This window comes from Parasteatoda tepidariorum, chromosome X1 (genome assembly GCF_043381705.1).
Source record: "Parasteatoda tepidariorum isolate YZ-2023 chromosome X1, CAS_Ptep_4.0, whole genome shotgun sequence".
Classification (NCBI taxonomy): Eukaryota; Metazoa; Arthropoda; class Arachnida; order Araneae; family Theridiidae; genus Parasteatoda; species Parasteatoda tepidariorum.
Genome location: NC_092214.1, coordinates 43,722,028 through 43,733,851, shown reverse-complemented (window position 1 = coordinate 43,733,851; position 11,824 = coordinate 43,722,028). Strand labels below are relative to the sequence as shown.

Here is an 11,824-nt window from a genome sequence, read left to right as displayed (position 1 = left end):
CGCGAAGTCGAGCACTTTACGGTAGCACAGTTTAACGAGGACCAATACCGCACACCCTCGGTCCCTACGCAGACTGATCCAAGTGGTCACCCACCCGCACACTGACCGTAGCCAGTGATGCTTCACTTCGGTGATCTGCTGGGGGTAAAATAACGGAAGCACTTCTATACTAATATATTATTTCATATTTTTTGATGGACCAACAATAAAATACAAACGGGAAAAAAAATTGAACACCCAATGCCAAAAAATGTAGCAATAGATTTGTGACTTGTAACAGTTATTTTGGTTTTTATCTGCAATAATTACACAGAATCTTGTAAGCCTTGCTTAAGCATTCATGAAGCCATGGACATATTTATAAAAAAAATAATAAAAACAATTGTCTTACGCTTTTTTGCTATATCTTTAAAAACATTCAATAAAAGTAAACAAAATTTTTCAAATAATTTAAAATTAATTACAAAATTTTTGCTTTAAGTTAGAAAATAATTCGTTTAAAACTGCCCAAGATATGAGCTAGTTTAAGGGCAATTAATTCACGAATTCATTGCTTTACTACTTTTCTGAACAAATTAAAATTATCAGTAGTAAAGTAGTCACAGAAAATCCTTTGAATCTTTAAATAACTATTTCTCAAAACACAGTTTATTAAAAAATTATATATGAAATATTATTTATAATTTTAAATTTTGCGAAACTAAATATCTTATAAATTAGAATTAATAATTTAAAACAATTTAGCATTATTCCTTACATAAGTATAAAATAACTCAATATTATACGATACAAAAGATTTTTTTTTTGATTTTTAAGTAATTTAATATAAAGGAAAGAAATTAATTATATAATATTAAATTAATTCGAAGTCCAACCGAAATTATGAATTAGCGAAAGCAAAGGAAATATAAATTACTTAATTAATTAGGAAGGATGATAATGTTTAAATTACGAATATATAGATTGTGCAAACTTTTAACTTTGCAGCAAAATATATAGTTAATATAATAGTTTAATTATTAATAAAGCAGTGTTTGATAAAATAAGGTGAGAGAGTAAAGAAGGTTTATAAGAGTAAAATAAAATACTTCATTTACTTTTGTTTATGTTCTACAAGGTAAATAGATCAAGTTTTGAAATAAGATATTAATTTAATGTAGTTATTTTTCTAAAATAATTTCAATTAAAGCACACAAAGCTCTGAATAACAAGTAATATCTGATAATTCCAGAATGCAAAGTGGGTGGTAGTGTAGCCCATGTGGTGTAGGCCTTAAAAATATAAATATTGACCAAATGGTCAATATTCAATTGTTCAATATCTTACAAACCAAGAATATCGACCAATGGTCTATATTCTTTGTTTGTAAAATAAATTCGGCCATCATGAGCAGTAACTTTTGGTAAAATGAGTTGTATTAGCCCTCATTCCATGAGTAACAAATTCAAAGAATCATATTATTAAAGTTTTCAATTTTTCTGATTCCTTCACGTTATTGACATCTGTACGAGATTAAGAATTTAGAACCACTAAAGCGGTTAGAGACAATCAATTAAAAGAATGACCTCTAATGAGTTAAATGAAATTGAACATTGAACATTCAAATGAAATGGGACCGTGGAACATTGGACACATAGTGAGCCTAGCTTTAAAGTTTGTAAACGTAAAAGGTTTTGGAGGAACAAAATGGTTGTGTGAAAAGAAAAGAAAATTGAAATTCATAAATCCAACATTGCGCATTCACTTGAAATTAATAAAACGAACAAAACAACGCTTTTCTGACTGCTAGTTTTTCCTCTTATATGTTCTATTTATGATTTTAAAATAGTCTAATTGTATAAAAAAGTAGATGTTTTTTAATCCACAGTTGAAGAATCGAAGGGGTTTGAAGAAAAATGTGATGTTTACCTGACGTTTGAAGCTTAAGCTCCCGTTTCAGGAATAAACTATAAAACTTAAACTGATTTTTTTTAGGAAAAATCTTTTATTCTGCTTTACATGTACTTTATCAAATGGAGGAATTCTGAGAAAGTTTAGAAAATATTGTCATTTGATATAGTGGTGCCTAATCAGTAAAAAAAAAAAAAGAAACAAGATTTTTAAATTTCCCCATTTTTCTTTTTGAATGACTTTCAGTTACGTAACAAAAAAATATCTTGCAACCAATTCCCATTCTGAAACTCATGGAAACCATCAACGTAAAGTTTGTATAAAAATATATTTCAAACGTTTATAACTGAATAAGAATCATAGATGTTAAAAATGCATTTTTAAGGAAAAAAATAAATATAAATTTACTTACCAAATGAAAGGACAGCATTGTTCCGTCTATAGTGCTTTACATTATTAAACTCAAAATGTGAAATTTTCTTCCTAGTATGCTCTTTTTTCTTGTAAATTAAATATTAAATAAATCTTTAATGTTATATTAACTTGCAAAAAAATTTTTACTTTTTTTTTGTGTTTTGGAAAATTGTCTTCACATGAATATTATAATATTTTTTTTCATTTATGCATAATATCAGACGAATTTTTTAAAGATATTTCATAACAGGAAGCTTAGATATGTACTCAAGTAAGCTGTTTTATATTCTGAATATTAAAATAATAAGTTTTCTATTTTACGATATATTAAAGTTTTTTGAAAGGAAGAGTCATGAAAGGAATGATTTGCGCAATCTTAAAAATATTATCATAAAATATACAAATTAATGTTTATTGTGAGATTATATTTCATAATTAAATATATATTTATGGATAAGAAAAAAATTACATAAATTCTGATTTGATATCTCAAATGTAATGTTTAAACTTTGCTTTTACTAATTTCACAAAAAAAAACATTGGACATTTCGAAGTATTTTAAAAAAACGAATAATTTTTGATAAACTTTTATATTATAACATTGATTTATAACTTTTGATATTTATATTTCTTTAAGAACACTTATTGAAAGCTTACTTCTCAACCAACTATCTTGCTATTAAAAAAGACAATTGAAGGCAATAAAATTAAAAACTGACAAATTACTAATAAAAATATTAAAATTCAATGCAAGTTAGAAATTTTTAAAAGTGTTTTTGTTACGCGCATACGTGTCGCATAATAAAATATGCATTAGTGTCGTATTTATTGGGAATACAAATTAGTTCGGTCCGTTTTTAAAAGATGGCTCTGCTGTTATGAATGTTTCATAGTGACAGCTGGTTTCGGTGGTTTCAGAGAGGTTAAATATCTGTCAATAATATTCAGTTTATATCGCTTTGAGTTTCATACAAAAGCCACGTTTTTTACTTTGTTGAATATATAAAATTTTGGGGTAACTAAGCACCATTTGCGGGAGGTTTTATGTTTCTGCTTTAATAGGAAGAAAAGTGCAGCTGAAGAGCATCGAATTCTTGTAGAAGTTCATGGTGACCATGCTCCAACTGATAAATCATGTAGGGAATGGTTTCGACGTTTCAAAAATGGTGAATGGTGAATGAAGAATGGTGAATAGTATACTATGTTTCTGTATACTATGAGCTGCTACAACCTGGTGATTCCATTACGGGTGATTGGTATGGGCTACAATTGATTCGCTTGAGCCGTGCATTGCGAGAAAAACGGCCGTAATACGAGCAAAGACATGACAAAGTTATTTTTCTGCATAATAACGGCCGGTCTGATGTCGCAAAAGTCGTAAAAAATAATTTGGAAACGCTCAAGTGGGATATTTTACCTCACCCACTGTATTTGCTGGACATTGTTCCTTCTGATTACTGGCTGTTCCGACAGATGCAGCACGATTAGGCAGGTCACCAGCTCTTTTCTTTCGAAGAAATTGAAAATTGCCTCTTAACTTGGATCGTCTCAAAAGACGAGACATTTTTTTGAGATGGAATTCGAAAATTGCCTGGGAGGTAGTAAAAAGTAGTAGCCAGAGATTGACAATACTTTGATTAATCTGTTCATTCATTTTGTTCTGAAATAAATGCATTTTTGATCACAAGAAAATGGACCGAACTAATTTGTACACATCAATTTTTTCAGTGAGACGGAAATTTATTTTTAAATTTTTGTCTTTATATTTAATTATATGAAAGATAAAATATTTTTTCAACCTCTAAATGATTTGAACGTAAATGCTAGATGTCATTACTTAATTATATGTAACTGCTATTTAAAAATTTTATTACAATTGATACTTTGAGTGCAAAATTTTTTTTTCCGTTTTGAAATTAATGAGCAAAGAGTACTTTTTTATATTTTTCTGAAATTTAGCTTTCTCATAATGCGTAACATTGAATTTCTTTTATATTTTTATTTTTACAATCTGATTTAATAAAACGTGTGACTGTTGGTTCAAACATAATGATATGTTGATTTTAAAATTATTTGAAAATTAATACTAAAATTATCACATTTTCATGATCATTAAAATATTTTGGACATACTTCGTCAACATATAGTCTGATTATCAGTTAAAACTAATTTTGAGTCAAATTTTTAAAAAAAATTAAATTTTAAAAACAGATTTGGTTTATTTTTATTTACAAATTTGAATATCCAACAATATTATGAATTCTAATGTGCAAGGTAAAAATTACTGTACTTACTCTGTGACTGCTAATGTTTAGAGGCCTAAGATACGGGTCAAAAAGTATTTTCTCAGGAGCAAGATCCACTGGTGATTGTCTCCTCCCTTTTGTACACAAACTCCATTCAGGATTTAAGAGACCCCAGAAATCAGGACCTGAAATATTGACAACAAAAATTAATGTTGATAATTCAAAAAATATTTTTTGAAAGTAGACAAGGGATAAATATTTTCATGCTGTTTGAAATGTATTTGAGCATTGAAAAACACAGTTATATAAAAGAAAAATAAGGACGCAATATAATTAGCTGTAAATGCATTTTGTGCAAAGCTTTCATTCCAAATAATTTTTGCATTGGGGATAGTAAAGTAAGACCATGAAGCTAAGATTCGAAGGCCTATTGACTCTGAAAAAAGTAATTCAGATAATCATTGTTTAGTTTTGTACAATAAATCCTTCTTGAAAAGTCATACATGCACTACTTTTTATACATGTTTTTTTTTAGAAAAAGTCAAACCATCCTCTCTCCTATATAATACATATTTCTCTTTTTATAACAACAAGTTAAAAAAAAGTCAATTTATGTTACAAATAAGCATATGTAAGCGCGGAAAACAATTCACGCAAAATTACTGTACTTGTATGGTAAAAAGTTTGATAACCAAACCATTTTTGGTAATAAAACTAAAATATACGGTATTTTAACCACTAATGTGGTAATTTTTCCTTCATATGGTAACGGATTACCAGGAATTTTGGTTTTAAAAATAATAATCCATATTGCCACCTCTAGTACAAACACAAAACTGAAAAGTAAATTTTACAAAATAAATAGTTTTGTACTCTGTTTTAAGTTATCATAATTGAATTACTAAATTTATCTACATTTACTACCTAGCAGCATGGTAATAAAACCATATTTTACTGCTGATTTTATTAAAAGTCATTACTAAAGCACTTCGGTAAAAAAATTTCTTGATTTCCAGTGTTCTAACGGATTCCGAAACACGGTAAATTTTACCGCATTCTGGTATTTTTGATCATAATTTTTTCTCAATGAGAAATACAGATGCGCGTATGATTACAAACTTGTATATCGATGCTAATGAGGAAATAATCATAAAAACAATCTGTAAACAATCGTTTTGTTGTGTACCATAATATATGTTCCTTGAAGCGTGCTATTTGTTTTTTTACAAATTCAGTATTGTGTAAAATGACCTTATATTTTAAGTTCAAGTTCAACCAAAGGAAGAATACTGCTATCAAATTTAATAAGTCTTAATTTGTACTATAATATAGCTCAATGTGGTTCTTTATTAAGGTTACATTAAATTTACACACCACTACAATATCAAAACATTAAGACATGCATTAAAAAAAAGACAATTCCTTACAAATGTGTATAACTTTTATAAATAAAAATAATTAAGAAATAATTCCTCTTCTCAGAAAACTTTAGGTAAAGACCTTTTGAATCTTAAATGAAAATGATATTTTACACTTTTTTTTATAGTTCTGTAACTGAATAAAACTAAGACAATTAAACGAAAATTTACAATGCTTTAAAAAACAAACTAAGCTATTATAAATTATTTTTAATACTCGTGACAATACATATTTTTTTTTAGATTTTTATCATTTTACGTTTCAGTTAATCGTTTAAGTCTCTAATATTTAAATACATTTGCCTCCAGAGGCCTCTCCCTTTTGCCTTTTTATCCTTTTTTCAAACAAATGACCAAAAAAAAAATAACATTTCTAATCTTACTTGAAGCCGTTTATATACCAATCAAAATAAGCAGCCTGATGACAAGCAAGCAAGCATGTTCATAGAAAAAAATATTCCAAAACGAAGAAAGAGCAGATTTATTACCTAATTTGCGAGTAATTCTTTTTCTTACTCCACTGGAAGTGATTAAATACCCAGTGGAGCGTAGTCTGAGTTACGGATCGCAATATTCATCACGATTCTGGGTCATATTTAAAGCTACGCAAAACCTAAAATAAAATATCAAAAAGAAAAGCGTTATATTCATTATCTTTCCCCTTGTTAAAGTTGAAATTTAGTGGCAATAGGAAAAGTGTCTTTATATGCATCTGCTATAGCCCATTCCGTGCATCTGCTACCTTTTCAAGGAAGTAACAATCTCACTGCTTCTCTACAATTCATCATAAATGGCTATCTTAAATTTGCAATCTAAGTCGGAAAAATTTAAGAAACTATTTTTCGAGGAATATTTATAAAAAGATTTCATAACGTGCTATCATACATTGTAAAGGATATATTAAGCATTAAAAATGTTTGCTATTTTTAAATAAATTTATGAATTTAGATTTAAGCACTTAATCCGAACTTAAAAATAATTTATAGCTAATTAAAACAGGCTCTAAAAATGTCGTTTAACGATGCATTAACATTCCGTCTACACCTTAAATTTATATATTCTTTTCTTTCTCGGGATAATATCTGAGTTTGTTTCAAATAGCTAAATTAAAATTACTCCCTAAAAATATTTCATTTCAATTTTCAACAAATTCTTTATCAAATTCTTCATCGTTGAAAATGAAAATTTCTAATTATAAACATTATAAACGGAAAACATTTTATTAAATTTTGCTTTGAGCCCACTCTTGATAAGGGCTCCGTTTGAAGTATTTGATCAATTTAACCAAATTTTGACAGTATATGTGAAAACCTTTCCATAGGTCTTCAGTGTTTATCGACATCTGCTTACAAACATCACTGTCCACAAGAGAACGATCAGATTAGGGGACTGGGGTGGCTACTCTGATTAGAGCCAAAAAGTTGAACATCAGATTTGTTGGTCCTGATACCCTCTGCCATTGTTCTTTGGTTCATTCCTTATGCTTTTATTGCCCAGGAGCATTTTTTTTATTTTTTTCAGCTCAAAAAGGCATTTATTCATAACTGTGCAAATATTATTTTTAGTGAATTATAATTCACTCCAATGTTTAATTAGTTTATACAATTAATGTTGTTAATCATTATTTGAAATTATACGCTTAGATTAAATAAGTGTGGTTGAATATTATACACTTTTATGAGGCATTAATTGTTTTTAAAGTGTTATCGTATATGTTAAGAGAATATTTGTAATTTAGTAACATAACCAAAATTTAAAAAAAGGGTTTGTACAATCTAAGATTTTGACAAAAATATCAATTGTGCCTGTTATATACTCGAAATGGTTCGATTTAAATTTGTTAAATTTAATTGTAAAAAAGTAATAATTTGTTAATTTGTAAAAAAGTATAAATTTGTTTGGGAAATTGAAAGTAACTGATGATAAAGGATTTTCTCTTGCACCATCGATATAAAATGTAAACTGCATAAAAAATGTATTGTATCAATACCAGTATAAAAGCCTTAGTTCAGGCACTATCCTTATAATATTGAAATTATCGCTTTACAAATAAATACATAAAACATGATTTTGTTTTCTTTTCATTGTCAATTCAATTAAAGAAAATTTAAGCTGCACTGAAAATTTTCCTGTTTAATTTTTTTTATTTAAATTATTAAATTGAACAAAAGATAAATTTAGTATGAAAATTTAGCCTGTACTGTATTTAAATACTGTACATATGAGGAAGATTAAACTGAAATAAAATTCGCTGATATTGCAAATAGCCTCACAAAGATCTGTTAAAGGAAAATAATATGAAATATTATCGCTGTGAAAACTATTTCGGTATGTTATTATGAAGCACATTGACCACCGTCCATTTTCACATATAGTTTTGCGAAACTTCAATAATATTCGCAACCTGACATGTACCTGAATTCCTAACCAGAAACTGAAATCAGTGTTGTGAGAATTTGTACTTATGGCTTATCTTGCCCGTCCGATTCAATGACACTGACGATGATTAAGCCAAAGATAAAGCGATATTCACAACTCGAAGATCTCTTTAACTGCCCTCTTTAGTCTAATCCGGCCTTCCAGCTTGAGTCCTTTTGATTCACTGCGGTACATAGAGTTCCAAATTCCTAAAGCATTCTAAAGCAGGCCTACCTCCTTCCCTGCCTTTGTCAAACCTCAGTTTTGGGCACTGAGCTATAACCACAGGAGAAGTGCTATAACTGCCGACGAAGTAGGATTATGACAGGTGAGGCGTAGTTTAATAGTATAACTACGAAAGGAGTAACCAGTACAGACAGACGAAGCGCTCTCATTATAACAGTTAAACGTACCGCTACGCGTTTAATAGTGTCTCACATCTTACTCTAACCTAAAACTTATTTTGTCAGGATTTTAGATACGGTTTGTATTTGCAACTAAACCAGAAGAATGTAATATCAAGCAAGATATACTAAGTAATAACAGTTTTATTCAAAAATGTCATTATGCGATTATTTAAAAATGAGCAATTTCTATGCTTTTAATCAAAATACAAATATAAATAAATAAAAAAATACTTCAAATGAAAATCAAAAAAATATATATTTATGAAACTGGTGTAATGTTTAAGGAGAGAGATGGAATTAGTTTTTATCATTACATTTTTAACAAATACCATATTAAAAAAGGTATGGTTAAAAATACCAGAATATAGTAAAAATTTACTGCTTATCTGGTTTCACAGGAGCACCAAAGCGCTATGGTAATGATTTTGGTAAAATTAACAATAAAAAAAGTTTTTTTTTCTTTTCCATATAAATGGTTTTTTACCAAATGTTTGGTATTATTTCAGGTAAAATTTAATAATTTGATCATGATACCTTAGAATATGGCATACAACTATTTATTCGGTTAAACTTAATTTTCAATTTTGTATTTATTACGAAAAGTATGGTTAAATTTTAATTAATTTTATCGAATTAATTTTTTTTTATTACTAAAAGTATATTAAAAACAAAAGGTTGAAAATTAATAAGTTAAATAATGTAAGTTATTACATTCCCATTTTGATGTACATGTACCTTGGTAATTTCTTGGCTATGAGAAAAATTCGGAACAGTATTTTTGAAAACCAGAATTTTTGATTAATCGATACCATACAAACGGAAAAAATTACCAAATAGATGGCTTAAATACCGTTCATTTGGTAATTTTACTAAATTATGTTTTTTCATCAAGCAATACAGTAATTTCACCAGAATCTTTTTCTCTGTGCACTAATCGCTTGAATACATAAAGTTTAAAAAAAAAACACGTAGATTTTGAGGAAACAAAATTAACTATACCATGCATTTTCTTATTTTTAATTATTCATTTTCTCAATGCATGTTGTTTATTTTCAGTTGTATGTTGCGTTGTTATAAGCTCATGCAAGAATTAGTTAGGCTTAGTTAAAGGCGTGTAATGTTGTAACAATTAAATTATAATTAACAAGGAATGCAAGGAAAAAAACTCAAAATGTGTAAAACGTGTAGAGTTTGATAAATTCAATAATTTGTTGAAATTTCTGATTATAAAATCTATCTAACAATATCCCTAGATAAAATTTAAACAAATACTGAAATGCATTATAACAAGAAAGCAAAAATTTTCAATTAAAATAATAATATCATTAACATTAGTATAAAAATCATATGTATATTATGCAAATAAAGTATAAGTTATGTTAATTTAAATCTTCTTACCCGCAAAAATAATATACCGAACGAACGCTATGCACAAACGAACGCGCAAATTTTGGCTACAGAAATAAGTCTTTATTTAAATTAAATTACTTATATACTTTAAAGAAAAAGTATTGTTAATGAATATTTTTAGAAATATTATACAACCATAGGAATGAACTTCCGGGTTAAAAAAATTCTAACTGATTTTTCAGTGGAAATGTGATCTGGAGAAGCTTAATTGGGTTCAGTACACTGTACAAAATTTCGGATCAAATTACGATATAAAATGCCGGCACTTAGGTTGATTCATCCGTAAAATACCTTTTACCATTAAACCCATTTTTAACCCAAAAATATATCATAAATTTTACCGCAATATTTAATTAGAATGATTCAGGGATTTTACGGTGATTAATACTGTAAAAATTATGCTACATCAGGTTTTTGTTCCGTAATTTGATTCGAAATTTTCTCCAGAGTAATTCAAATCTTCCTCAAAACCTAAGATATCTAGTTATTGATCTTAATTAAATCATTAATAAATCGCATATACTAGGGAATACCATGCTATTTTAATATCGTAGTCATTCCCAAACCTCAAACAAATTTATAAGCAAATATCTACAGGCAGCATGTGTATGAAAACAGAATTGTTTTCTCTGAACGTAAGTACACATATCCAAATCCTTCATCTATTTGTTTCACTCGTATTCCGTTACAAGCATATCATGCTAACGTAAAAGCAAGGAATAAGCTGTGAGAAAATTTGTTTCCCCAAACTGAATACCAGACAATGAATTGAAAGGGAACGAATGGTTTCGATGAATAACACCATTTTCGAAAACATTTTTCACTCTTATATTTCCTCAACATCAGATGGTCTGCCAGATAATGAACTCCATCTGTAGGGGCAATACTATTCTATTTTGAATCTCTTCAGTCGAGGATAATAGATTTCACTGAAACATTAGGCTATTCATTCACACAAATCACGCAGTATCTTTCATGCTACACATTTCTCCAAAATCTGTTTGTTGTCATCTTTTACAATGAAGATTCTACCAGGAATAGATTATGTTTAACAAATTCGATAAATCTATTTTGATTACTAGTTTCTGCACCTGGCATTAAAAAAAACGTATACTATTTGCGCCGTATAAAAATGTTTCTTAAGCAATTTTGATCTTAAGTTTCACCTGATATACATTTATAGATATATGAATAACAAGATCTTGCAATTTTTTGTTTATTTTTTTATTAAATTTGGAGACCTTATTTGAAAAATAAAAACAGATTTTCACTATTTACCTCTAATTTTAGTTATTAAATATTTGCTTGCTAGAAATCTACAGTGTAAAAAAAGAAAAAAAATAACAGAGGGTCAGATAAATGTTTCTACAAACTTCTGGTAGAGTTAGAGTTAGTAGAGTCATTAGAAATAAAAGTGTATAGAAACCTATGGCGGAAGTGTCGTCATGCACCACAGGGTCCACTTCCCTATTATTAACTGTCTCTTTGTTTGCTTTTGAATAAATCATAATATGGACAATAGTTTCAGGCTGGGCCGGGATAGCCTGGTCGGTAGGGCGCTGGGCCCATATCCAAGAGGTCGTGGGTTCGATCCTCGCCGGCCGAAGACTCCCCGTGTAGT

General features: G+C 28.5%; 1 protein-coding gene across 1 annotated transcript in view; it reads right to left on the bottom strand.

The window, feature by feature from the left end:
- LOC107447997 (carbonic anhydrase-related protein 10-like) overlaps window positions 1-11,824 on the bottom strand; it is a 595,805-nt gene that overhangs the window by 377,970 nt on the left and 206,011 nt on the right. The window contains exon 3 of the mRNA XM_071187366.1: window positions 4,599-4,735. Within this exon, the coding sequence (XP_071043467.1) occupies window positions 4,599-4,735 (137 nt within the window). The remainder of the gene's footprint in view (window positions 1-4,598; window positions 4,736-11,824) is intronic.